At 45.2% G+C, this 24,253-nt stretch overlaps 3 protein-coding genes across 10 annotated transcripts in view; 2 read left to right on the top strand and 1 right to left on the bottom strand.

Annotated features, from left to right (window-relative positions):
- The window catches only part of NCOR1 (nuclear receptor corepressor 1), a 57,708-nt gene extending 47,096 nt beyond the window's left edge, over nucleotides 1–10,612 (top strand). For 3 of the 7 annotated variants that reach the window (XM_065853052.2, XM_065853053.2, XM_071816894.1), the window contains exons 37-47: nucleotides 347–512; nucleotides 783–1,279; nucleotides 1,722–1,850; nucleotides 2,385–2,542; nucleotides 2,775–2,998; nucleotides 3,411–3,548; nucleotides 4,084–4,226; nucleotides 5,445–5,498; nucleotides 6,586–6,807; nucleotides 7,352–7,534; nucleotides 7,786–10,612. In XM_065853052.2, coding sequence (XP_065709124.1) covers nucleotides 347–512; nucleotides 783–1,279; nucleotides 1,722–1,850; nucleotides 2,385–2,542; nucleotides 2,775–2,998; nucleotides 3,411–3,548; nucleotides 4,084–4,226; nucleotides 5,445–5,498; nucleotides 6,586–6,807; nucleotides 7,352–7,534; nucleotides 7,786–7,973 — 2,102 coding nt within the window. In that variant the 3' untranslated portion in view covers nucleotides 7,974–10,612. The remainder of the gene's footprint in view (nucleotides 1–346; nucleotides 513–782; nucleotides 1,280–1,721; nucleotides 1,851–2,384; nucleotides 2,543–2,774; nucleotides 2,999–3,410; nucleotides 3,549–4,083; nucleotides 4,227–5,444; nucleotides 5,499–6,585; nucleotides 6,808–7,351; nucleotides 7,535–7,785) is intronic. The other 4 variants (XM_065853057.2, XM_065853054.2, XM_071816895.1 and 1 more) reach the window with 4 other exon arrangements.
- A 1,107-nt stretch (nucleotides 10,613–11,719) lies between these two features.
- Nucleotides 11,720–15,504, bottom strand: TTC19 (tetratricopeptide repeat domain 19). 2 transcript variants are annotated; one of them, XM_065853058.2, is made up of 10 exons: nucleotides 15,303–15,504; nucleotides 15,159–15,232; nucleotides 14,929–15,039; nucleotides 14,807–14,845; nucleotides 14,191–14,247; nucleotides 13,870–13,931; nucleotides 13,256–13,350; nucleotides 12,903–13,057; nucleotides 12,483–12,645; nucleotides 11,720–12,020 (listed from the first exon to the last, which is right to left on the bottom strand). In XM_065853058.2, the coding sequence occupies exons 1-10, from the start codon at nucleotides 15,487–15,489 to the stop codon at nucleotides 11,887–11,889; spliced, it is 1,077 nt and encodes a 358-aa protein (XP_065709130.1). In that variant the 5' UTR covers nucleotides 15,490–15,504; the 3' UTR covers nucleotides 11,720–11,886. The 2 variants fall into 2 exon arrangements, with proteins under 2 accessions (XP_065709130.1, XP_065709131.1); XM_065853059.2 differs by having other exon boundaries at nucleotides 11,720–12,017; nucleotides 15,303–15,499.
- On the top strand, nucleotides 15,478–24,104 carry ZSWIM7 (zinc finger SWIM-type containing 7). The gene is made up of 5 exons (XM_065853060.2): nucleotides 15,478–16,147; nucleotides 18,043–18,064; nucleotides 19,809–19,911; nucleotides 23,096–23,200; nucleotides 23,805–24,104. The coding sequence occupies exons 1-5, from the start codon at nucleotides 16,072–16,074 to the stop codon at nucleotides 23,919–23,921; spliced, it is 423 nt and encodes a 140-aa protein (XP_065709132.1). The 5' UTR covers nucleotides 15,478–16,071; the 3' UTR covers nucleotides 23,922–24,104.
- The last annotated feature ends 149 nt before the right edge of the window (nucleotides 24,105–24,253 follow it).

The raw sequence follows: 24,253 nt of genomic DNA, 5'->3' as shown, positions 1-24,253 counted from the left end.
TCACACAGTTTGGCTTTAGTCTGCACTTAGAGCAGGTTCCTGTTACCTAGCAGTTGTCATAATTGCAACTTCTGCAAGTACCAGACTTCTTGATCTTTCTCTCATAGCTGTGACATACCCAGGGAATGGTGTGACCCCAGTTATCACTAGCACAACTTACCTGACATTTAGAGTGTTGTAAACAGAATGCCACTACTTAAACCTCTAATACATACAGTCACATCTAGAGCGGTGGAGACACCTGGGAAAGGATGCGGAGGAGACAGCATGGATACATAGTTCTGCATTGCTGTGAGAATGATCTATATATATTTTTTGTTTTACCCCTCTGCTCTGTGTCCTGCAGGTACTGAGCAGCCTGGCAGACCTGGCAGTCACGGATATGTTCGGTCCCCGTCCCCTTCAGTTAGAAGCCAGGAAAACATACTGCAGCAAAGGCCTAGTATTTTTCAAGGAACCAATGGAACAAGTGTAATCACACCTTTGGATCCTGCTGCTCAGCTACGTATCATGTATGTTTTACAAATTACTGTTGCAGAGATACCTGTTCTAATATTTGAGCTTATTAAAAGATGCATTTACCCTGAGGAAAATACTACAAGATGAGAATATACCACTATGTGGTTGCTCTTGGATCTATCAGAAATGATCCAATGCATTTTCAGCAGTCCAGTTTGGATAGAAATTACTGTCACAAAGGCTTTGCTTTATTGTATGCGTGATGTGGGCCTAGTTAATTTTTTCATGTGATATAACTCAGAATATTCCCTGTTTACCAACAGGCAGCTCACCCCTGGAGCTCCCTCTATTACTCAGGGGTTGCCAGCTTCCCGTTACAATACTGCTGCTGATGCCCTTGCAGCACTCGTAGATGCTGCAGCCTCTGCTCCTCAGATGGAAGTTGCCAAAGCAAAAGAGAACAAGCACGAAGGAACCAGGATAGAAGAGAATATGGGACGCCGGTCAGCTGTGGTTACTGAGCAGCAGCAGATTGAACAGAAGACACTGGAGGTAGAAAAGAGGACTGTGCAGTGCCCCTATACATCTGCAAATTTTTCTGGTGGCAAGTCCCAGGGACAGTCTTCATCGGTAGTCTATTCAGAGGCTGGTAAAGAGAAAGGACCTCCTCCTAAATCCAGGTACGAGGAAGAGCTGAGAACTCGAGGAAAGACCACAATTACTGCTGCTAACTTCATAGATGTGATCATCACTCGACAGATTGCTTCAGACAAGGATGCACGAGATAGGGGCTCTCAAAGTTCAGATTCTTCCAGTAGTTGTACGTATCTTAGTAACTATCTACTTCTTTGCTGTCTGTTGTAGCCTTTTAGGGAAATAACATGCAAAATTATTCTGGTGTTTAATGATAAAATATTCAGCTCTGCACAATAGAAACACTTCACAGACAAATACAGTTTTTGCATATAGTGACTCAAGATTCTTGCAAAATCAGTTACTTTGCTTTGTTCACATTCCATACTACAACATGAAATGCGGGATAAGACAACTAACCTTGTCAGAAGTCAGGAAACCTAAAGTTATTTGGTTTATGTTAGAAAACTGTTTTGTGGATGTATTTGGTTATCATTAGAAAAAGACAGTGTTTTGGCTTTCATTTCACTGCTGTGATTTTAATGGAAGCACTAGTGTTGCTATGTATGGGCAACAAAAATTTTCTGGTTTATTTACACCTTATTCCACAACTTGTGCTTGACATTCAGTATCCTCCCACCGATATGAAACTTCTGGAGATGCCATTGAGGTGATTAGCCCTGCAAATTCACCTGTACCTGCTCAAGAAAAGCTACAGGCCTATCAACAAGAGACACCTAAACCAAGCCAGGCAGAGAGTAAGTTTATCTGCAGCTGCAAATATTCTCACAATCATCTTGCTTATATTTACCAGCTCCAAAATATCTTGGGAGTCCTCAAGTGACATATTCTTAACTTCTCTCAAACTTTCATTCAAGTATGTTGTTGCAGTGATCTGTGGAAAAACTAAAGCAAATGTATTGGAACTGACACTTGGCATTAAACAGAGCTCCTCTACATTACAGTGCAGCTGATTTAGTAATAGATTTTCTATTTTCAATATTTAAAATTAATGCATATTGACGTCGTTGCCCACAATTTTTTTTATCTATTAGTAAAACTCAGACTATTACAGAACAGCTGAAATTCACCTGCATTGTGGAATGAAGCTTTGTTTATCTATACTAAATAGTAGGGCCTATGTATGAAGGGGGAAAAGGTGCTTATCACACAGGATACCTAAAATCTAATGCAGAAACACATCATCTTTTAAATTTGTAACCACAGAACTTTGAAACCCTGACGCCTCAGTAATACCATCTTAATAGACTGACCTTTTCTTCTTCAACTAGATGACCCAAACAGGCAATATGAGGGGCCGATTCACCGCTACAGGACACAACAGGAACCCCCTTCACCCCAACAGCCTCCACCTCCCTCTTCCCAAGCAGAAGGGATGGCACACGTGCCCAGGACCCACCGACTCATCACCCTTGCTGATCACATCTGTGTAGGTTTATTTGCATGCTTTCTTTCAGATGTGAAATGGTATATTTGGATGAGGAAAATACTTATTTTGTAATTATTAATGTTACTTGAGGATATTATACAATATATACAATAATGTGCCTGAACTTATCTCATTTGTTGCAATCGGTCTCATATTCATCTAGTTCATGAATATGTACACTCTGGCCAGTGTCTGACCAAGATCTCTTTTCTATTTTTTTGGCCACAATCAGCAAATTATTACACAAGACTTTGCTAGAAACCAAGCAGTTTCTCAGCCCTCTTTGCAGCCTCCCACCACTACATTCCAGAATTCCACCCCTGCTCCAGCGCCTGTTTCTACCCGAGCAAAGACATCGAGTCGCTACAGCCCTGAGTCACAGTCGCAGTCTGTCCACCACCAGCGGCCAGGTGCTAGAGTGTCACCTGAAAATCTGTCTGACAAGTCCAGGGGAAGGTAATCCATGTATCAGTTTAACTGCAAATTTAATTAATGCCCAAGTATGATATTTATTTTAAAATAGCACAGTAATCTCGATGTAGAGCAGAAGCAGAGGTATCTTTTGGTCTTTTTTTGCACTGTTTTTGACAATTGCTTGGCTCCATAACACAGCTTGCAACTGTTTTCCCTTCACTTCTTATGCTTAATTTCCAGTCCTTAGAGGGATTAAGATGTTTAATTACTTAGAACTTATCAGAGTCATTATGGACAATTCAAAGTCATCTTTTTGAGATCCCCAAGCGTACTAAAGCATGTCACACATAACTAGACATAAGTAGTTATGCAACAACAGGAATGAAATTACATGTGTTAACTACTGCTTTACATGCATTAAGAGTACTTATCTGTCTCTGAATTATGGATGTAGACCTGGAAAATCTCCAGAGAGGAGTCATATCTCTTCAGAGCCCTATGAGCCAATCTCGCCACCTCAGGTCCCCGTTGTACATGAGAAACAGGAAAATGTTCTTTTGCTTTCCCAAAGAACTGAGCCTACTGAACAGAGGTACGTGTAAAACTGTAAAACTGTCAATCTGATTTTTTGTGTTGCAAACACTGTGTTTATTAAAGAGCAGTTTAAGCGATCTCCTCTGGTACCACAAGCAAGTTGTTAATCACTGTTTTGCACTAGTATTCAGACTTTGATACTTGAGACGTGCTGGGGACAAGAGTGAGAAGATTGTAAAGAGGAGGAGCAGCTAGGATGAGTATTTGGGCTTCCGGCTTAAACACTTGCAGTGCAAAATGCAGGTCGTAAGGCAGAAATACGCAGCCCCGAGATCATTTGTAGGAGCAGCATCTCTGTGTCACACCCCACCACAGACAATGACACGGTCATCTTTTCTGCGAGCTGTAGAATCTTAAACCTGGATAAAGTGGATGTTCTTGGAGAGTCATTAGACTTGTCTAATCCCCAAAAAATAGGCTGAGGAAAGAGTCTTAAAGGACGTGAATGTTGGTGGTTTCTGCGTGACTGCTTTTGGAAAGGTGTAAATGTACATCTTGGAAGAATGTTCTCTGACGCATGTTGGTCTTGGCAGGACTGACTCCCGCTCTCCGGGCAGTATAAGCTACCTGCCTTCATTCTTCACCAAACTGGAGAACACTTCACCCATGGTAAAATCCAAGAAACAGGAGATATTTCGAAAGCTGAACTCATCTGGTGGAAGTGACTCTGACATGGGTATGGAGGACTTGCCTTTTCACTGAATCTTTCCAGCTTAAGCTTTACATCACTGCTATCCACAGATGTCCTAACCTAAATATGTTACAAATAACATATGAATTAATATAAATCTATGAATATAAGACACACATGTAATGATTTATGACCAAAGAACTGGAAAATTGTTGGCTTTTTTCCTTTTTTTTTAAATACCAGTGTATGTAGAACTGTCACATTTAAGCTTTTTAACCTTTAATTTTAGATGGAAACCATTTCTGAAAACTAGAGAAAAGAGCATAATTAATGAGTTGTTAAAAGCGGTCTTGAAAACTGAATGTTTTGTGCTTTCTTGGCCCTTAGGATTATGGCTGTTAAAAAGACATTTTAATACAGTTTCAGTAGTGGACAGTGACATAGCGGAATATGATACTTGAAGTATATTCTTTATTTTTCTCTTAAAAACCTTAATGGAACTTTGTATCAAATTTATCAGTAGTAAAAGTTTAGCTGTTTGTGACCTCAGTACCTAATAGGAAGTGTTTATTTGAAAGTGGATGCTCTTGCCTCGAGCAGTAAATTAATCCCTAAGAAACAGGGCTGTGTCAGTAAGGGCTGCAATATTCTCTTATTGGTTTCCCATTGTGCGCACGATAGATTTTGCTCCTTTGGAAATTTCGCGTGCATGCTTGGCATACAAACACACTTTCCATTACTGCCCATAATCTTTTCCTTTATACAGTGTATACATAATCTATATACATTTACACATCTATACATTTATTCGGTCTTCTGGTTAAAAATCTTTGTTCCCAAATTGGACATAAGTAATGTTGGCGAGGGGGTGTTTAGCCGTTCAAAGTTGTTGTCTTTCATTTTTTTAATACATACAAATACTCAGCCTGTGACGTTCATGTTAAAATATGTATTTAGCAAATCAAATGCAGCTTTGCATTTGAAAGTACATAGACTGTGAAACTTCAAAAAGTCAGTCTGCTTCCTGAAGTAACATCTTGAAAAGAAGGCCAGACGCCACCACATAAGATACTTTTACCCTGGTATAGATCATTTGCCTGAGGAGACATAGACGCACGTTCATCTTAGAAGACTAAGAATGAAAAACCAGAATATTGACAATAGTTCAAAGTAATTATGCCTTGCGCATTAGGACTAGTAGCGATCACTTGTAGTGATCATCGATGCTGGAAAATGGAATGAAATGTTGTGCTTTAATTGCAGCAACTGCTCAGCCAGGGACTGAAATATTCAATTTGCCAGCAGTCACTACCTCAGGTAAGATTTTCGGTAGAAGAAACAACATATATTTCAGAAAAAAATAGACTAATGTAATATCTTCCATTTATTATATGCTATGAGGAGTCCAGTAAACAAGGAAGATGATGAAAATTTTAAAGATTTGTTTCTTGTGAAGCAAAAATGACCAAAGGAAAAGCAAAATGACCAAAGGAAGTTTCAGAAAATATTTTAAATGGGAACGTAGGCAAGAATGTTTTGTTTCTGTGTGCTCTGTAAATCCTACACAGATGTAGAAGTCATGAAACTGGTTAGCATCTCACTTAATATAAATATACATACAGTGTAGTTCAACAAAACTGGAGCTTAGTTCATCACATGTAGCTTACTTTATAAACTGGTGTATTTAAAATAGTGATAGATTTTTTTCTATGATAAAGAATAACCCCCCCGGCTTTCTGAGACAGGGAAATTAAACGAAAGCCATAATTTAACCGTGTTTAAGAAGCGACTGAGACAGAGAATTGAACTGAAATGTGGGAGATAGGAACTGCCAAATCTGAATCTTGAGTTGTACCATGATTGACCTGACACAATTTGGCCAGTCACTGTCCCTTCTGGAACAGTGCTGCTGTCTTTTAAATGGAGAAAGTCCCGATCTCCATTAATTTAGATGAAAGAGAAGCTTTTGCAATGAATATTTGCCAGGTATCACATTTGGCAAGACAAATGAGTATGGATCATTAATGAGAGAAGGATTCTTCTGGTCTCTTACAACTGAATAATAACTGCAGATTTTACTCAATACGCTATCACAATCAGCATGCTCAGCTTCCTTTGCTATTTAAAAACAACCACCAAAACGAAAGCAGAATTTCCCCTCTTGCGATCAGTCTGGCGTAGCTCTGCAGTGTTTGCCGGCATGTCTAACTCCAGTCGTTGTGAGCTGCTTTGGAGCATGTAGCTTTGCGTTTTGAAAGATCTCATCTCTCTTTTTTTTTGTTTTTCTTTTTTTCCCACCTTTCTGCCTCTCTAAAAATCTTTTCCCGTATCCCTTTGTAATTTCTCTGAGATGTTTTTTGCCTCCCCTTCCACCTTTCCCTGTATGTTTTCTTTTATCTCCCAGGTGCAGTCAGTTCTAGGGGTCCTTCCTTTGCAGATCCTGCCAGCAATCTGGGTCTGGAAGACATTATTAGGAAAGCATTGATGGGAAACTTTGATGACAAGAGTGAGGAACATGGAGTTGTGATGCCACAAGCCATCGCAGTCGCACCCGGCAGTTCCAGTGCCGCAGTATCAGCGAGCAGTGAGACGCGTAGGGAAGAGGCTAATCCATCACCAAATTCAGGTGAGGTATTGCAGCTGCTAAATGTAAATTAAGGGTTTGGATACCTTTGGTGTCACTGAGAATCACTGTCTTTCCTCTGGAAGTCATAGAGGTGATGTTTCCAGTTCCCTCTTGTGGTCCTGGCTTCCAAAATGGTGCTGGTGACTTCAGGAGCATTAGCCAGTAATTCTCAGAGAATGACAACGCTGGTGAAAGGGAAGAGATAACGGGGTGTATGAGATACCTGGAGCTTCTCAGTGGTGTGATGACAATGCGTGTGTAGTACATCACCTGTAAAATACACGTGACAGTGGGAAGTAGCTTGAACTGAGAACATCTCCCTTCCTGAACATGGAGAAACAACTCCGTTGTGAAAGAATAGGGATTTCCTAGCAATAGGGTGTTAGAAGACCAGCCTGAACGGTCACTGATTGTCGTAACTCAGTGTGCCAGAAGGCACCAGTGTGACACTTCTGTTTGCTGTTAACGTGATAATTTAGAGAAACAGAGAGAAGCTAAAACGCAGTGTAACGTTTCTCTAAAATTCTGTCCCTTCTGTTTCCAGGAGGGGGAGTGGGCAAGCAGAAGCTCATCGGCAAGTCAAACAGTAGGAAGTCGAAGTCTCCGATTCCTGGACAGGGATATTTGGGAACCGAAAGACCTTCGTCTGTCTCATCCGTGCATTCAGAAGGGGACTACCACAGACAGACTCCGGTGTGGGCCTGGGAAGACCGGCCTTCATCGACAGGTGAGAAATGTGTTTCTTTCAAACTTAGTGAATCAGATGTGATATTTTTGGAAAGGTCAGATGTAGACATATTGTATCACTGCTATATTGGTCAAAAGATTAAAGCACCTATAGGTCTAGGTTACAGTATATGAGGATTTTCTGAAACAGATTTTCTGCTGGTTGTCACACCCAAAACCAGACTGTCTTTCAGATACAGGTTTCTTAGACCAGCTCCTGGTTTTGACTTGGAGAAACTCTCTTTGATTCAGGTTCGACGCAGTTTCCCTACAACCCGCTGACCATGAGGATGCTGAGCAGTACGCCGCCAACCTCCATTGCGTGCGCCCCACCGTCCATGAGCCAAGCAACCACTCACCAACAGAACAGGATCTGGGAGCGAGAGCCCGCGCCACTGCTTTCAGCACAATACGAGACTCTGTCTGACAGTGACGACTGAACTATGCAGAATTATTATTATTTTTTTTTTAATTTGCGGGTCAAAAAATAAACAATCTATTTTTGACTTGTGCCCATAGAGACTTTCCAAGAGAGCGAGGGCCACACAGTGAAGAATTGATGGAGAGTCCGTTCAATGCCTTCTGCACAGGCCGTGTGTTGGAGGATTGTGATCAAGAAGGTTGACTTACTAAAGATAAATATGTAAAGAGTTTTTAAAAATGTGGACTATTCCTGTTCTACATCTATTTGTAAAGAAAACCATAATGTCTTTAAATCATTCTTCTGTAAATAGAGAGTACTTTTTGCAGTGTTTTTTCCCTTGCTATAGTATCTGGTGTACTTATGTTCAAATCATTGCCTAAACTTTGGGGGTCATTTTGTAACTTTTTTTAAGCATTTTCTCCAGCGTAGAGTACTCTTCATAACCCTCGCCTCCCTCCCGGCCTAGCCTAACAGAACCCTAGCATCCTTGCCCATTTAATGCCCTGCCACTTCTTGCAGGCATCGTGCTTTTATATATATATTTTTTCCCCTAGACACACTTTCTCAGTGGTGTTCAAGCTCTTGTGAAAATGTTGATTTTTAAAACTGACCCCTTGATGAATTCTGTACATTAACATAGTCCGGTTCGCTGGAATAAGATGATATATTTCTTTGAATTTTAAATTCTGCCACATTGTAAATTTTTGGTGCAGTTGGTTTTATTTAGCAACACTGCAGAAATATTCTTGCATGGGTATGTTATGGTTCATTTTTAAAAGGATAAAAAAAAAGAACAGCTTCTGGAGGCATTACCTCACTGTTGTGCACACTGGGAATTTTAATTGTGCCCCAAAAGCCTATCTTAGTGTTTGCTGTTTCTGCATTGTATGCAGTCAAAACAGGCTACTAAATTTTACTGTCATATTTAACCACAGCGAATGGCTTATCTGAACAGAGGCTCTGGGTGGGTTGATAGATCCTTCAAGAAGAAAAAACCTCGACATCCCAAGTTTAAATAAAACAAAATGCTTTTATAGAATAATTGAGCAACACACAAGTCAACTACTTGGCGTCTGTTACAACCAGTTTGCAATAGGTACTGTGATTTTTTTTTTTTTAACCTTCCTCCAGTCTGATTTTAAAATCTTGATGTAATAATTATTTTAAAGTCTGTGTCCCCATCCCTAGCCCTCTAAGCAAGCTTTTGGTGGAAGTCCTTACAAACGCTTGGCTTGACTCCTACAGTGTGCAATACTTGTTAGGGTGATTTTGATTTTTATTTTTAAATTGTATATGGTACTAGGAAAGTCTCCTTAATCATTCATCTATCAATGCCTGCTATGATATGCCTGTAGCTCGCGTATACATACATCTGGTTAGTTATACCGCAGGGTGTCCTGACATCCGTCTTCAAGAGCATCTTATTTTTTGCTGCACTGACCTCAGGAAGCGAATTTAAATCTTCCGGGGTAGAAGGACTGATTTACAGATAGCACTGAGCGGGGGGACATGGTCTGTCAGATTCCAAACTGCTTTTGCATCTCATTGATGAAGAGTTATTTTCCAGTCAAAATATTAATTTAACACTGTATTTGCAGTACATTGTATGGAAGGTATCATGGAGCTGTGTAACCTTAAGCTGTGTAAGCGCTACATCTTACAGAGGCACTGTAATGGTCCAGTTACAAACAGAAGTACAGAACTATTTATCGATAGCAGATTTACTTTGGGTACTTTAGAGAAGCCTTTTTGCCCCAAGTGTGGGAAAGAAAATCCAAAGGAACTCATGTGGAAACTTGACACTGCATTGCAAATACAGAATTATTTTGCTACTCTTTCTAAACACTGCATCAGAATAGATGGGTTGGCAGTCTTAAATCTCCTTGCAGTCTTTCTCTAAGAAAGATTTTTCTCACCCTCCTATCCTTTACCCTTCTGGCCTGAATTAATGCATTTTTCATCCTGTCTGTAAACTTGTGCTCTTACCTTTTTTTTGTTCCCACAGCAACATATACTGGAAAACAAGTCAGTCTGCCCTTTTTGTAGATGTAAACTTGGAGTGGAGAGTTAAGTTTCATTCTAAAACTCACTTGTTCTCTTTCTTAGTGTAACAAACACAGTGTGCAAGAGGCATGTAGAGAGAAATGTCTTTGCTAACTGTGCCAGCGGTCGAGCATGTTCCTTGCAAAGCTTCATGTGGGCGCTGCTGCAGCAGCGATAGCCAAAGTAGGGTAGTCACCTGCTCCTCAGATACAGCTTGAGTGCCATATGCACATAAAACGCTGCTGCTTTTTTGTTCGTTATCAGTTCTAACTTCTCCAGTGTATAAAAAAACCTCTCCAGAGCCTAAGTTAGGGTTTACCACAATTCCAGTCATCTTCAAGTATGGAATTACATCTGTCCTGTTTCAAACAGGAAGGTGTTTGTAAATCATGTTTACAAAGTGTAGTTTACTTCAAACTTTTAACTGATTTCTGATCAGCGCTTTCACAATGCTTTCATCTTTGATATGTTTCGTGATTCTGATATGAGATCATTTAAGACTTGAAAATCCCATGCATCATCAAACTCAGCTTTTTTTTTTTTTCACACAATGTCTTCAGTAGACAGTGACTTCTGGATTCAGACCAATCAATAAAGGGGATCAGTTCTCCATTTGCTTTTCCTGTGTCTCCCTCTTGTTTTGCAGCATCAAACTATGTTCACCAGAACAGGCAAAACACTTCCCTGAGGGGGTGCTGCAGGGTTCCCAGTTAACACTTCAAAACCAGAAACCAGCACTTCAGAGATCAGCTTTAACATGTTAGAGCATTTCTCTTAGCACAAACGTGCCTGTAACAGCCATGTTTTTACTTCCTAGCTTTCTGAGAACAAAGCTGTATGTGTGACAGAGAATTTTCCCAGCTTCAATGAACATCTACTCTAGGAAGCCTGCGTGCCTCCTCTTAGCAAAAAGTTAAGCAGAGCTGAAGCCACTAATGCTGCTGTAAGTAAACTAATAGTGATGCAATTAACATTAAGGATTATGGCAAATAGCTGAAGTTCTTATGAATGAGAGGTTAAAATAATGCTGTTAGTAACAGAACTACAAATTTAATATGGATAACTTCTGGTTTAATCCTCCATCTTTAACATAAGGCTTCCCTGTGGGGCAGAACTGACAGATTCTGTGGTAGAAGCAGGCTGTTTGCACTAAACTCACGTGAAGGCAGGTGCTGGTTTGTACATAACCATCTTTTCCAACAGAAAGCCCGAGCATTGTAGCACTGACCTCTCCAAGGAAAGGACAACAGCTCTGGCACTTGGTGGGCCATGGACTGGGTAAGGAGGCTGAGTGTAACAGTCTCACCCCTCCTCTGAGAGGGCATGTTCTGTTTTTGGATGCTAAATGCTCTGGCAAAAAGGACAATCTTCAAGCAACCTGTTTGAAAAAGATGTGGAGCTGCAGCTCTGTCACAGTATGGGTGTAGCCTGCGAAATGCTTTGTTGAAGTGAATACGGTTGAACCGGAGCACTGACAAAAGTACACCCTGTTGTGCCAGCCAGTGTGTAATGAGGGAGGCAATTCCTGCCTGTTCTCTTTTTCATGACTTAGCTTTACTATATCCATCTTGGAATATTTCTGTGAGCAGTCAGGAGTAGCAAATGACTATTGTAAGTATTAACACCAGGCTAGAGCTGCAGTTTGCTGGCAGTTGAGACAAAGTTAAATCACTAGCACAGTAGGTCACTCTAACCATGAACTACACCACAAATTTAAAGTTAAGATTTCATGACTTTATTTTGGGCTAAGTTGTTGGGCAATAGCAGCCCCCTTGCTAAGCAGTCCTTAAACTCCTCATTGTTCTGCTGGAGAACTGCACCAACCTGGCTGCTTGTATGTGACTCGCTGCTGTCAGCCACCTCAAGGCTGGACTCCGTGGCCAAACTTATTTGGAGCCCTTTCTCCTCTTGGCCAGCTCTGCTAGTTCTTCCTGGATATGCTGGACAGAAGCAACATCTCCCTTCTGTTGTGCCTGCTTGAGAGCTTCTTTGTACACTTGCTTTGCTTGCAGAAAGTCTTCTGTAGCAAGAGGAAAAAGTAGTATCACTGCCCACAGGCAAAGGACAGGCAGAGAGCTACTTGGAACTTTCAAGAAGAAGGGAGCTTCAGAAAACATCCAGCAGAAGGTGCCAACTAAAGGAGCTAGACAGCAGCAATGATTACAGGACAAGGTGCTGCCTCAGCATTAAGATCTCATTGAAATAAGTCTCAAGCATGTCTTCTGTCCTCTTGGAACCAGTTACTATACAAGGGAAACTAGATTTGCTGGCGACCTTTTGAGTCAGATGCAGTAGTGCTGCATTTATCTTGTACAGGACCCTTCAGCAGCTGAATTCAACTTGAACACAACACAGGTTGCCTACACCAAGTCAGCAGACCTACTGTGTAAACTACAAATAGTAACATAAAAATAACGCTATAGTTCAGTCCTACATTACAGGTACAAGCACAGTGACGTAGGCCAGACATTTATTTACTTACCTTTGTGCATCAGAATTCCTGCCAGGTTATTGAGCACCATGTGTTCCTCAGGGTGTTCAGTTTCCTTGGCCAGCTCAGCTGCCCTCTTCACATAGGAGTAAGCCTCATCGTAGCGTCCCTGAGCATCCAGCACAGTCGCTAAATCATTCATCAGGACCACAGTCTGCACCAGGACAGAAAAGGAAGCCTCAGAGCAAGACTTTTGTGGAAGGCTGGGGCAGCAGGAGCACCACATTCATCCCCCTGTCACACTAGCAAAAGTCGCATTTCCTAGAGAAGCTTTCAGTAAAAAAGTGTCTTATATACCAGCATGCCTGGCAGGGAAACAAAACCTGACTTAGTGCTGTGTATTTTTGATGTTTTTGATGTCAGCAAAGCTGCTTTTAAGGCTGCCTCATTCCCTAGGATTGTACACGTCACCTGTGGATGAGTCTCTCCCTGAACATCATTTGAGATCTGCAGAGCCTTCTCATACATTTGCTGGGCCGCTGGGAGCTGGTTAATGTTTAGGAGATAGCGAGCGTAGGAGTCTAGGCTCATCCCAAGCAAGAGACGGGTGTTGGCCTTTTCTTCAGCTGCAAATAGAGAGGAGTGGAAGTGATCCCTTCTGCAAGATGAAGCACGAGTCTCCATCCTGTGTGAGAAACTCATGCAGTGTGAAGACAACAAATTGACATAAAGATGGTGCTTAGGCAATATGGAAAGCAACATCAAGGACAGGAAAATGGAGAAAATATAATAAGAGAAGCCTTTGAGAGATAAGGCAGCCCCACCTGGTAGGATATCCTCAGGCAAGTCCTTTTGCTTGGCAATCTTCTCCTCTAAAGTCAGGATGCAGAACTGGTAGCCAGCCACAGCTAAATTGTGCCTGCAAAGTGCAACAACTGAGCAAAGCAAAGCTCTTTCCATCCATCACCTTCAATCCCTTGACTTTTCCCCTTCACCAGACCCTTCTTGCCCTCAGTTCTCTCTTCTTGATCATGGCCTGGACCCTCCTCTTGACCCATGGGCAAAGGGATCCAAGAGGCAGAGAGGACCCCTCCTCTCCCCCAAACAAGACCAGCCAAGACAACCCATACCAATGCTTCACTGAAAGACAAAGCTGCAAGTTACCAGCCACCAACTGCTTCAAAAGCTTTATCTGCTGTGAGAGGTGGATTTAAGGCTAAAGAGCTCTGTCCTCTATGGCTCCTTCTGCCCTAAGCTGGGCAGGTCTATCAGCAGTCACTGTGCTACGTGACAGCGGGCAAATATCATGCCTGTGGGAACTTTATGTTGATGGCATCTTGTCATATCAGAGCTTCCTCCGGCACTTGGAAGAGCCACTGCTTGGCCACCACTGCCACACTGAGATGAAAGCAAAAGATGCCTTTAACAGGGAACTCACTGTTTCTGAGAAGCATAGATACTGGCCAGCTTGAGGGACATCTCAAGGATTGCATTGTCATCCTGCCAGGAGGACACATAATGCAACTGTTATTCTTCTTGCATCTCCCCAGTAGAAACATTACTTTGCCAGAGAACACGTTCAGACCCTGAAAATGCCCATGCTGTTGTCTCCAGAGCTGCCATCCCCTTAAAGGAATTTTGTGAGAAGCTGGCAAGCTCAGAGCTGGTATTGCCAGCTTCCAGCAGGCGGTATTACAGCACAAGAAACACACCAAAGAATTGTTAATGCTTCTCCCTGAAGGACTTTATCAGAACATACCTCCTTTGTGTCCCCTGCAAGCAAATAGCTCATACTTGCTTTGTAGAGCTTTTCTGCCTGAAATGAGAATTTTGAAGACAACACTGAGGAAAAATGGCAGTTAGAACAAAATATCTGTACCCCATGTGGACACAAGTTACTGGGAGAAACCTGCCTCACCATTTGTGACATTTACATTGTATGTCAAGACCAGTTAGAAGTGAAAGAGTAACCAGAGCCCAACAGCACTGCCAAAGAAGAGTCCCTTCATTTCTGCTGCAGGACTGCTCCGCCAGCTATGAGTTTGCCACATCTGTGTGCATTCAGGGCTTCCCTGGACTCTCCTTGGGACAGTCACCTAAGTGCTTGACTGTGGCATCTAAAAGTAAGTAGTAATCCTTCCCTTTCACACCATTTTGGAGCTCAAACTGTGAAAGCATCTTAGCAGCCTGTGCTCCATGGGACTGCGGTCCCGAAGCAGATTTTGGCTTTACACTGGGACATCTCTCGCCTCGCAACACTCAGCGTGCAGATTGTCACAGCACACAGATTGTCACAGCACGCTGCGCCTTCACGAACTTGTCAGCATCTTCACATTCAAAGGGAAAAACCAAACCAAAACAAAACAGTTACTCACATTGTCCAGCTGTCCCTGCATGAAGGCCACGTTTGCCATCTGGAAGAGACAGACAGTGCCGAAGCTCCACACAACCGCTTCTCCTTCTGCCTACAGCCCCAGCCGGCGCGGAGCTCACTCACCATGCTGTAGGTGTACACGATGGCGTCCCTGTTGTCCGCCTGGTGCGACAGCCGCAGGGCTTGGTGCAGAATCCGATCGGCCTCCCCCAGCTCCCCCTTCATGACGCTGAGCTGCAGAGAGCAGGAAAAGCCGAGGGGCCGGTCAGGGACCCCCGTGAACCGGGCACCCCCCCGTGCACACCCGTGACGGGCTCCCGCCCCACTGACGCACCACCGCCCTGCAGCCTGACCTTGGCTTTCTTCAGCAGGAGGATGATGGCGTCCTCGCCGTCCTCCTCGGCGTTCCTGGGGAAGAGGGAGAGGGCTGCGGGGCGAGGGTGACCCCGCACCGCCCTGCCCCGCACCGCCCGCACCGCCCCCGCCGCCCGCCTCACCTCCCAGGAAGCCCAGGGCACCCCCGGCCGGCCGGGCCCACCGCCGCCGCGCCAACCCCGTCCTGCCGCCGCCATCCTCCTCCCCGCGGGCCCCGCCGCGCCGGGCGGTGCGGAGCGGCCGGAGCCCCGCGGGGCAGCGCCGGGCGGCCAAGCGGCACAGCAGCCTCGGCAACCCGGCCGCCAGCATCCCCGCGCGGGCCCTTTAAGAGCGCGCCCTCGCCACGTGATGCGGGATTGCGTCACCAGGGGCAAAGGGCGCTTGTTGCCATGGAGACGCGCCCTCATGGCGGCGCGGCCGCAGGTAGGCCCGGCCCGGCGGCTCTGAGCGGCTCGGACGCGGCTCCGCTGGGCTGAGGAGCCCTCGGGGGCCGCAGCGAGGAGCAGCCGCCCTCACTCCCGCTGCCGGGACCTCGCAGCTGCCGGCCGTTCCCTGAGAGACCCCGCTGTGCGGCCTCCTCTGCCGGGGACGGCCTTGGCCCAGCGCCGGGAGGCTCCAGGCCGGAGCATCCTCCTGTTGCCGGCTGTGTCGCCCCCTCGCCTTCCACGGGATCTGGTTATACTGCGAGACACCTGCGCGCTTTTGAGAAACCCTTTGTTCCCAGGAAGTGTAAAAAACACAGCTCGAAAGGTGCTGAGGATGCCCTTTCCTTGGCCCCGGTGCAGCGCTGAGAGTACTGCCCAGATAAACAGCCCTGCGGTGGCCTGAGCCATTTCCCAGCGCCTCCTGTCCTCGTCTGTCTTGCTTCCAGTCACGGCCAGTGCCCATGAGATGGATAGTACCTTGTCAGCAGCGGCAGAAGAGCTTTTGAAAGAGATCAAAAAGGCTTTTCAAGAGACCTCACACGGTAGGTGAAATGGAAACAGAACCGTCCCAGCAGGCTGGGGGCTGCGCGCTGTCCCGCCTTTAGGTAGCGGTGAGGAACGTTGGCCTCTTGTTTGCATCTTCTGCTGACTCTGTCGCATAAGGGGTGGCCTTCGCTTTCAGGACTGGCAGAGTAAGATGTGGAGGCCATCTGTCTTTTCTTGCATGCTTTTAAAAGTAGAATATTACAAAAAGCAAGTGTATTTGGGCTTCCACGCTTCTTTTTAAAATTAATCCCAGTGGTTCTGTGTGTATTTAATTGCTGTAGTTAATACAAGTTGTCTGGATACAAAGGGGTTTGAAGCAGAGGTAATGGGGAGCAACCCCCTTCTGAAAGTCAGGACCTTCCAAAATTCAGACCATGTTGGAGACTTTTTTGAACAGGGGACCCAGGGCAGTGCTGCTCGCTTAGAGCTTGTGGTGCAGGTGGTTGCTTGAGGGATGATAATTTGTATCCTTGTAGGTGGGTGTTTTGTTGGGCTGCTTTTAGAGACTCACTAATCACAAAACTAGAGTTGAAAGGGGAATCTTCATAACAAATTATTGCATTTCATCACTGTCCGGCAGAGGGGGGTGTGTTGGTGATTCCAGGGCTAAGAACAACTTCCCTGTTGATTGAATGAAGTGAGCATAAGCCAGCAGTTAAATCTTGGCCGATTCTAGCAGCCAGTAAAGAACAATTACCTGAGTTGCACTCTGGATTACTAACGTAGTTCTGTAATCTGTGCTGAAAGAATATTACTGTTTGTGTTTACTTCATACGTAGCCCAGAATGGTTCTTCCTAAGGAAAGCATCTAATTAAGGAATATTTTAACTGCAGTAAAACCAACCAAATAAAAACACAGAGAGGTCTGAGCACTACATTTGAGTGGGAAATGCGCTGAGACTTAACGTCTAAACTGTCAGAGTGACAGCTTTGACAGCTTTTTGGCACACTTGGAGTACGGCTTCTGTCAGGTTAGAGTTGCTCCAAAATCTATATTTGACTTTTTAAAAGAGCTTTATAAATCCTGTTGTAAAGTAGGAAAAAAAGGGGGTTGGGGCAACATTCCTTTTAAGGTATACTTCTCCTTGAAGTACCAAAATAGTACTTAGACACTGAGACATAACTGCAAAGACAAACTGATCAATTACTTTAGATAATTAAGTTATGATAAAGTCAAACCAACAGCAATAGAAAATATTTGGAATTATTGGAACAAAGGATTTTAAAGTCAGAAGTCTTGATCTTCCAGTGGAACAGAGAGATGTAGTTCACTGTGTCCCACTGGTGATCACACAGATCAGATCGGAAGATCAGAGCATAAGCTGTTAGCTACAACAAACAGACTAGATTTCTTAAGTGCAATTTTCCATCCGAACAAGAAATTCTAATAAGCGAAGACATTACTTTTCTGTGTGCTGTTTTAAAAGCTATAAACTAATGGCGCCCTGCAAACTATGCTGGGAAAAGAACAACATTTTTAAAGTTTTGATGCCAGAGTTCTCAGCTCATGCCAAGAGAGTTTCAGGGAAACCAATACATATATTTTTAACCAACTTCTTAAAGTGGCAGAGTAAAACGTTGAGGCCGCACGCTGTTTCTTGCATGCTTTTAAAAGCAAGATATTACAAAAGTAAGTATAGTTGAGCTTCCACATTTCGTTTTAAAATTAATCCCTGTGTTTCTGAGTGTATATTTAATTGCTGTACTTGATAAGTGCCTCAGCACTACCATAGCAGATCATTTTGCTGCACCTCGTTGCTTTTTGGTGGCTGGAGCACTGTCCTGTGTGGCCTGTGGGGCTGCATTAGGGGACACCGGCCTCCCTGTGATGTTGGTGTCTCTCACAGTGGGGAAGTTCAGCAAAATCAGCTTTGTTTTCTTTTTGTTGCAGTCCCTGACGACCTCCTGCTGGGGTAAGTGTCACCTGCTTCAGTTTTTGTCCCAAGTGTCCTGCTGAATGACAGTTGATAATCTGCTCTCATCATACTACTGCTATTGTTTTCCTGTCTTTGATCAGCAGGTGTTTCTCATGCATAGTTGCTATGTGTTTTTGCTGGTAGTGGAAATGAAGACGCAAAGAGAGTTTCACAACTTCTGCAGCCCTCACTAATTGGTGTCAAAGGTAGAGAAAAGGCACCATCACCGTGAGAAAGGCCTTTCAGATTCTTCTTTAACAACTTTGTGTTCCTGCCCGGAGAGGAGATGAGCAGCAACCCTTCAGGAATTAGCATCTTCTGGTCTAAAGTTCTCTAACATAACACTTGGGAAAGGCATGCTTGCTGGCTCCCTCTTCTGGGACCACAGTGACCTTTGAAGGGTGGGATTATATTTGACAAGTCTCATAACTTTGTTTCCTTCTTGTCATAAAAGAAAAGAGGAGGAAAGAAATTCCCTTGTTAAGTTTAATAATGGTTGGGTGGTAACTCTTGGCAGTCAGATTTCCATCAATTCCATGACCAGCAGCTCAGAAATATTCTGATTCAATTTCTGAATCTCTTCCAGATCTCTGAAGTCTTTGCATTTCCTTTGGGTATTCCCCTTGCTTATTTCCTGTTTGACTGATCAAATTATATACATGAAAAAAAAAGAATTCTCCAAATTTGAGAGAGTTACTGAAACTCATTAAACTCAGGCCCCTTATAGTCCCAAACCTCATCATTAAGGAATGTCTTACGTTGAGTGTTCCCCCACCCACCTCCTCTTGGTCCTCAGATAAAGCTGATCCTTATTGCCCTGAGTTTGTGCAACTGAAGTTTTGGTCTTCCTGGAATAAGTCTGTCTGCTTGGCTTGTTCTCAATGAGATTGACTCAGCCGCCTAGGTCAGCCGTGCTGCGGAGACGCCAGGGCTCTGCCTTGGCTCTTTGTGTCCTCACTGCAGTTGGAAAGCTCTGCTTTCTCCTCTTCTGCTCATGGTTTCAACTATCTTTTCATCACTGCAGATTTGCTTGTTGTTTTTTACCCTTGTAACTAATCTGGACTACACGGATCTTTCTCGGTGGATAAAAGGTCTGTAAAGTTAACTGAGTTGCCTCTGAGCTCTTTGGAACACGTTCGGAGCAGCTGGATATACAGGTCTAGAATAACTTTTAAACCTATGAGCTGTCTGGACAATAGGCTAAAGGTACAGATGTCCGCATTTAACATATAGCTTATCATATACCCTTGCACGGCATCAGCAGTGCAATAGAGTTTGATTCATAGTGCTGAAGAAGAAACACCTAAGATGTAATGTCCTATGTAAGAAAAAATCTTTAAAATGCCTTTTAATGAAATCCGAGTGCAATTTTGCAAGGAGGCGTGAGACTGTTTGAGAGCATCTTGGAAATTTGGAAGTTCTTCTAGGAAAATAAAAAACCAGCTTGCAATAGTTGGCAGAGTAGAGGCCGCGGTTAAGGACCGAGTCCTGGGGTTGTCTCAGTGGGACGGGCCCGGGATTGTGGCCACTTGCTGAAAGCCAGCAAAGCTGAGAAGGACAAATGCACTTTATTGTTTGGTGGCGTAATTAATGGGGTTGTAACTGGGGGAATTTTGGGAGGCAACGGGAACCGTTGGCAACAGGCCTTCTGGACTCCATAGGGCTAAATCCTATGGCTTAAGGCTAAGCCAAGTGGTATCGTTTTGTGGTGTAACCTAATTAGAGACACATTCTTTTTCAGGCTGAAGTTCATATTTGGCTCATCTGCTGTGCCAGCGTTGGATTTGGTGGATCAGCGTTCTGTCACCCGAGTCACGTCGCCCAGCGGAAGGACTGCGTACCAGGTACGTGTTTTTTCCTCTCTTCAGTCTTACTTTCTGGTGGTTTCCAGTTGACGTGTGAGCCAAGATATTCCTGACTTGCATATCATGGAAGGGCACTTGGATTAACGTGGAGAGAATATCAGTGTTTTACAGACTCCTAAAGTGATACTGAAGAGCAGTAGCCGCAGAGTAGAATTAGAACAGCATGGTACACCGCCGATTTCTTTGCGGCTCTCAGCCAGTCAGAGATGTTTTCTTACGTGTTTTAGGTATCATGATCAGAAGGAAGTTTTCCAGGGATTGCTAATTTTACTTTATTGCTTTCATCCTATCTGGCAAAGGCAGTTCTTCCATCTGACAAAGTGTACGCAATGGAGCGTTATCTGCCATCACGTTTCTTTCCCTGTTGCACTCCAAATCCTTAGTGTCCTGAGCACTCTTGACCTCTACTTGGCGGTAGGATCCTTGCTGCCTGGGAGGAAGCAATGCAAGCCAAGCCCGTGGGTTTCATCCTAGTTCACCGTAGCCAAGTCTGTGAATCACGGAAACATCTTCACAAAATAGCATTTTAGGGAGAAGAGCTCAATTAGCCCTAAAGATCAAAATCCTCTTACAGCACGAGGATTGGAGATCTGCATCACCCAGGGTCTGTGTCTGTGTCCTCCCAGCCGACAGGCAGCCCGCAGTCCCTGCCTGCGGGCGCACGGTGCTTCTGAGCAGCATTCCACTTTAGTGGAGCTTGATTGCTGGTTAAGGCCATGCTGATGAGTTCATTAACAGAGGAATCTGAAGAGATATTTTCTCTGGGGGTGTAAGGCTGGTCCCGTTGCGAAACTCTTCCTCAGCACAGCTGTTTGAGATGCAGAAACGAAGAGCAGAGCCTCCTCTGAGGCTGCTGGCTGGAGCAGTGACAGGAACACAGTCCGGGCCATAGAAACCGAAACACCGAGAAGGACACTGCACTTCAGAGTAGCTGGCTAGTGTGACTGGCTCTGCATTTGTGTGTGTGTATGGTATAGACACATATCCCAGCTGTGTGCACTTCTCCCCCAGCGCAGAAGCGTGCCCAGTGCAGTGGGGAGTGGGGGAACATCTGCACGGTCACCCCATTCACCTGCCGTTTACACCCAGATGTGGTTGAGCTGTGGTTGAGCTGCTTTCACTTCCCGCTGGGTCTAGAGAACGGTTGTCCTGGAGGCCATGAGGCTGGTCCTATTGTGAAATCTGGGACATTGATACTTCACAGGCTAAAATGCTGTTTGCATTCTGTATCACCCAGCACATCTCAGGTCCTGCTTCAGGGGAAAATGGCTCTGCTCAGACAGGCCTGGGGACTGCAGCCTGTACTGTGGGCAGCGCTTGCCCTCAGGAACTGAGATGGGAGAAGAAAGAGCCCTCAGTCAAGTGAAGGCTGTGATTTGTCTTTTAATGCCTGGGCGTTAATGCTCTTGCTACTTAATAGAGGAGTAGCACTCATGGGGTATTCAAAGGCCGATGTTACCTCAGGGTTGTTAATCGTCCCAGAAGAGCTTGTGTAATACCTGCCTGCGCTGCAGACTGAAGCCAGCCCTTGTAACTCTGAGTCGGGGATAAACAGATCTTCCCTGCTGCAGAGGCGGTGGACGCTGGCTGATGGTGGAGCTGCGCTGGGCTGGGCACAAGTGTAAAGTGGTGAGAAGGTGGCAGTTGGGGCACCTGTTAGCTATGCCCGAGCTGCAGAAATGCTGTGAGCTGTGGGGCGAAGCCAGTAAGCAGGAGGACAGGCATTGCTTTGGCCCTCCTGCCAATGTCACCTGCATTGCTCACGTCCTGCGCTTTTATTGGATTTTTCTTTTTTATGTCTTGTTAAAATTAGTTTCCTAGAACTGTATGGCAGCCTGCCCCACCATGAAGGATTTGAGAATCATGTCCTGGCACACACTGTGGGGCTGCCTGGCTCTATGCTGGTGGCAGCAGTAGCTGCCGTGGGGCCAGAGCTGGCGCTCCTGGCAGGGACACCACCACCACCACCACCACCACCACCACCACCACCACCACCACGGTGACTTTTCCTCGCGGTGCAGCCAGCAAGCGCTGGGAGATGAGGGAGGTGGAAGGAAATCTCTCAGCTTCTTAGTGCCTGGCTTGGCTGCAGTGGCCAGAAACAGAGGCACCTTTTTATCTTGGTCTTTGGATTTTAGATTCTGCCTTATTAGGCAGAAGCTGCGTTCATGCCATCTGGGTCAGGGACAGGGGAACACTGAACTCAGCCCAAATCCAGCAGTGTCTGTGTCTTCCCCCCGGAAAGGCACCATTAGGATACTTGATCTTGGAAAAAACAATCAAAGGGGCCAGAGAAAAACAAACTTATCACAAGTGAAACAAACACAGCCTGGAGTATAAGGAGGGCCCAGGGTAAAGGCCAGGCTGAAAAAAGAAAGGTTTACTCTGAAATGGGATTGCGAGTCTTGTGTCCTGAATCTGCTGGTAGTTAAGGGGGATTGGGAGGCACAGGCACTTCTGTGGGAGAGCTGAGACTTGTGGACGTTACCTGTTGGGCACAGGGTGCAGGGAGAGCTCCAGGGGACAGGGGAGGCTTCCCTTGCAAATGTAGCTCTGGACTGGGAGGAATAATGTTCCTCTGGAGGGATTTAGGAGTGCTAGGGGTGTCCTGGAGGAGAGAAGCACTCTGCAGAGCTGCACTGTCTCTTCACTTCTTTGTGTTTATCTTGGATTTAGGTGTCTGTGTGCCACAAACCATGTAAAACAGCATGTGGGAAAAGGAGGCAGTGCTGTTCCCAAACCAGAGCTGGAGCAGGGAGGCTTCTTCTCTGGAGACTTCAACTTTGTTTATTCAGACGAAAATGGATTCCATTAGCTGCAGCTGGTTTTGGGAGCAGAACAGCAAGAGCCTTTGCAGCCTCCAGACACTGGAGCTGGTTAGAAAAGGCCTCGCTGCGGGTGCTCGCTGCTGCTGTCCTTCAGTCCCCAGGTCTGTGGTGGCCCTGGAGTCACGAATGAGCTTTCTGTGACAAGAGAGTCACAGGTTGTGAGAAGGCTGAGGAGCTTCAAGCTTAGTGGGGTCGATGCAGTGTTTGGGGACACTTGTACTGCAGCACCTGCTCACCTGTTCCACGCTGTGACTGTGGAGAGAACGTCAGGCCAGGTACAAGGCTGAGTGAGAGAAATTAGAGGCGACTGAATGCTCTCTCTGCCCTTCTTTCAGGTCCTTGGGAGCTCAGGCAAACTCTACACCTGCTACAGTTCCTGCCACTTCTGCACGTGTCCTGCGTTTGGTTTCACTGTATTGCAGAAGAGCGAGAGCCTTCTGGTGAGTTGTCTGCCTTGACCTGGGGCCAGACAGGGCACAAAGAGAAGGTCGTGCTCTGCTCCTTGAACCTGAACAGCCTGAGGTTTCCAAGGGAGCAAATGCCTGAGTGTTGAGTTGCCCATGGAGGCTGTGCCTGACCCACTGCTTGGTCTGGCCTCTGGGAGTCAGGTACGTGGGTGGAGCTGGGTCTTACAAGGACTAGGGAAGGGTTTTGTTCTTAATTACCCATTAATGTTCTGACTTTCCTGGTTTCTTGGGAAACGGGCTATTGCTGCTAATGGGGCTGCCATGTGGAGTCTGGCTGATGAAGTGATGCAGTTCACCTGGTGCCAGTGAGAAAGGGCTCAGGGTAACTAACCCATCTGCAACTACGGGGACGGCATCAGAAACCAATAACACTGTGTGTCAGATCCCTGTACTACGTTAACCTGATGGCAGGACTGACCTGGCACAACTTGGTGAGCCAAGAGGGAGCTGTGTTCCTGGGAGAGATGAGCACCTCATTAGACCCATTCTGGTCAGGATGCATTTTTGTGGCTTCCACGTAGCGCGTGGCATTCCTGCGTTGCTCCTGCTGTTAACTTGGCTGCGCTATTACTTGCAGTGCAAACATATACTTGCCGTCTACCTCAGCCAGGCCATGGGAGCCTGCCAGGAACTAACTGTCTCTGAGGAGCAGCTCACAAGCATCTTACTGGCCGAGGAGGAGGATGAAGGATGAAGGATTTGGATCACATGTGGATGTGCTTTCTGTGTACCCGACTGCATAACCAGCATTTTTCATATCTACAAGGCTGTCAAATGTTCATCATGGCTGGTAGGTTTCTTCCTGTGCTGCAGCTGAGCATGACATTAGTTATCAACTTTGCACTGATGGATTAATTAATAAATGTTAAGAAGCCTGCGTTGACTTCAGTTTCATTTATTTAGGCTATTCTTGGGATTGCTGAAGATGTTTGAACTGATCTGTAGTATTGTGCGGTCTGTGCTTCTGCTGTGCTTACTGTGAGACAGGATCTTTGGAAGCATCACCCCAGCTGCTGTGTGTTTAAA

This window comes from Patagioenas fasciata, chromosome 19 (genome assembly GCF_037038585.1).
Source record: "Patagioenas fasciata isolate bPatFas1 chromosome 19, bPatFas1.hap1, whole genome shotgun sequence".
In the NCBI taxonomy this organism is placed as follows: domain Eukaryota; kingdom Metazoa; phylum Chordata; class Aves; order Columbiformes; family Columbidae; genus Patagioenas; species Patagioenas fasciata.
Note: the sequence above shows the minus strand (reverse complement) of the source record. Positions and strands in the feature narration are given on the sequence as shown.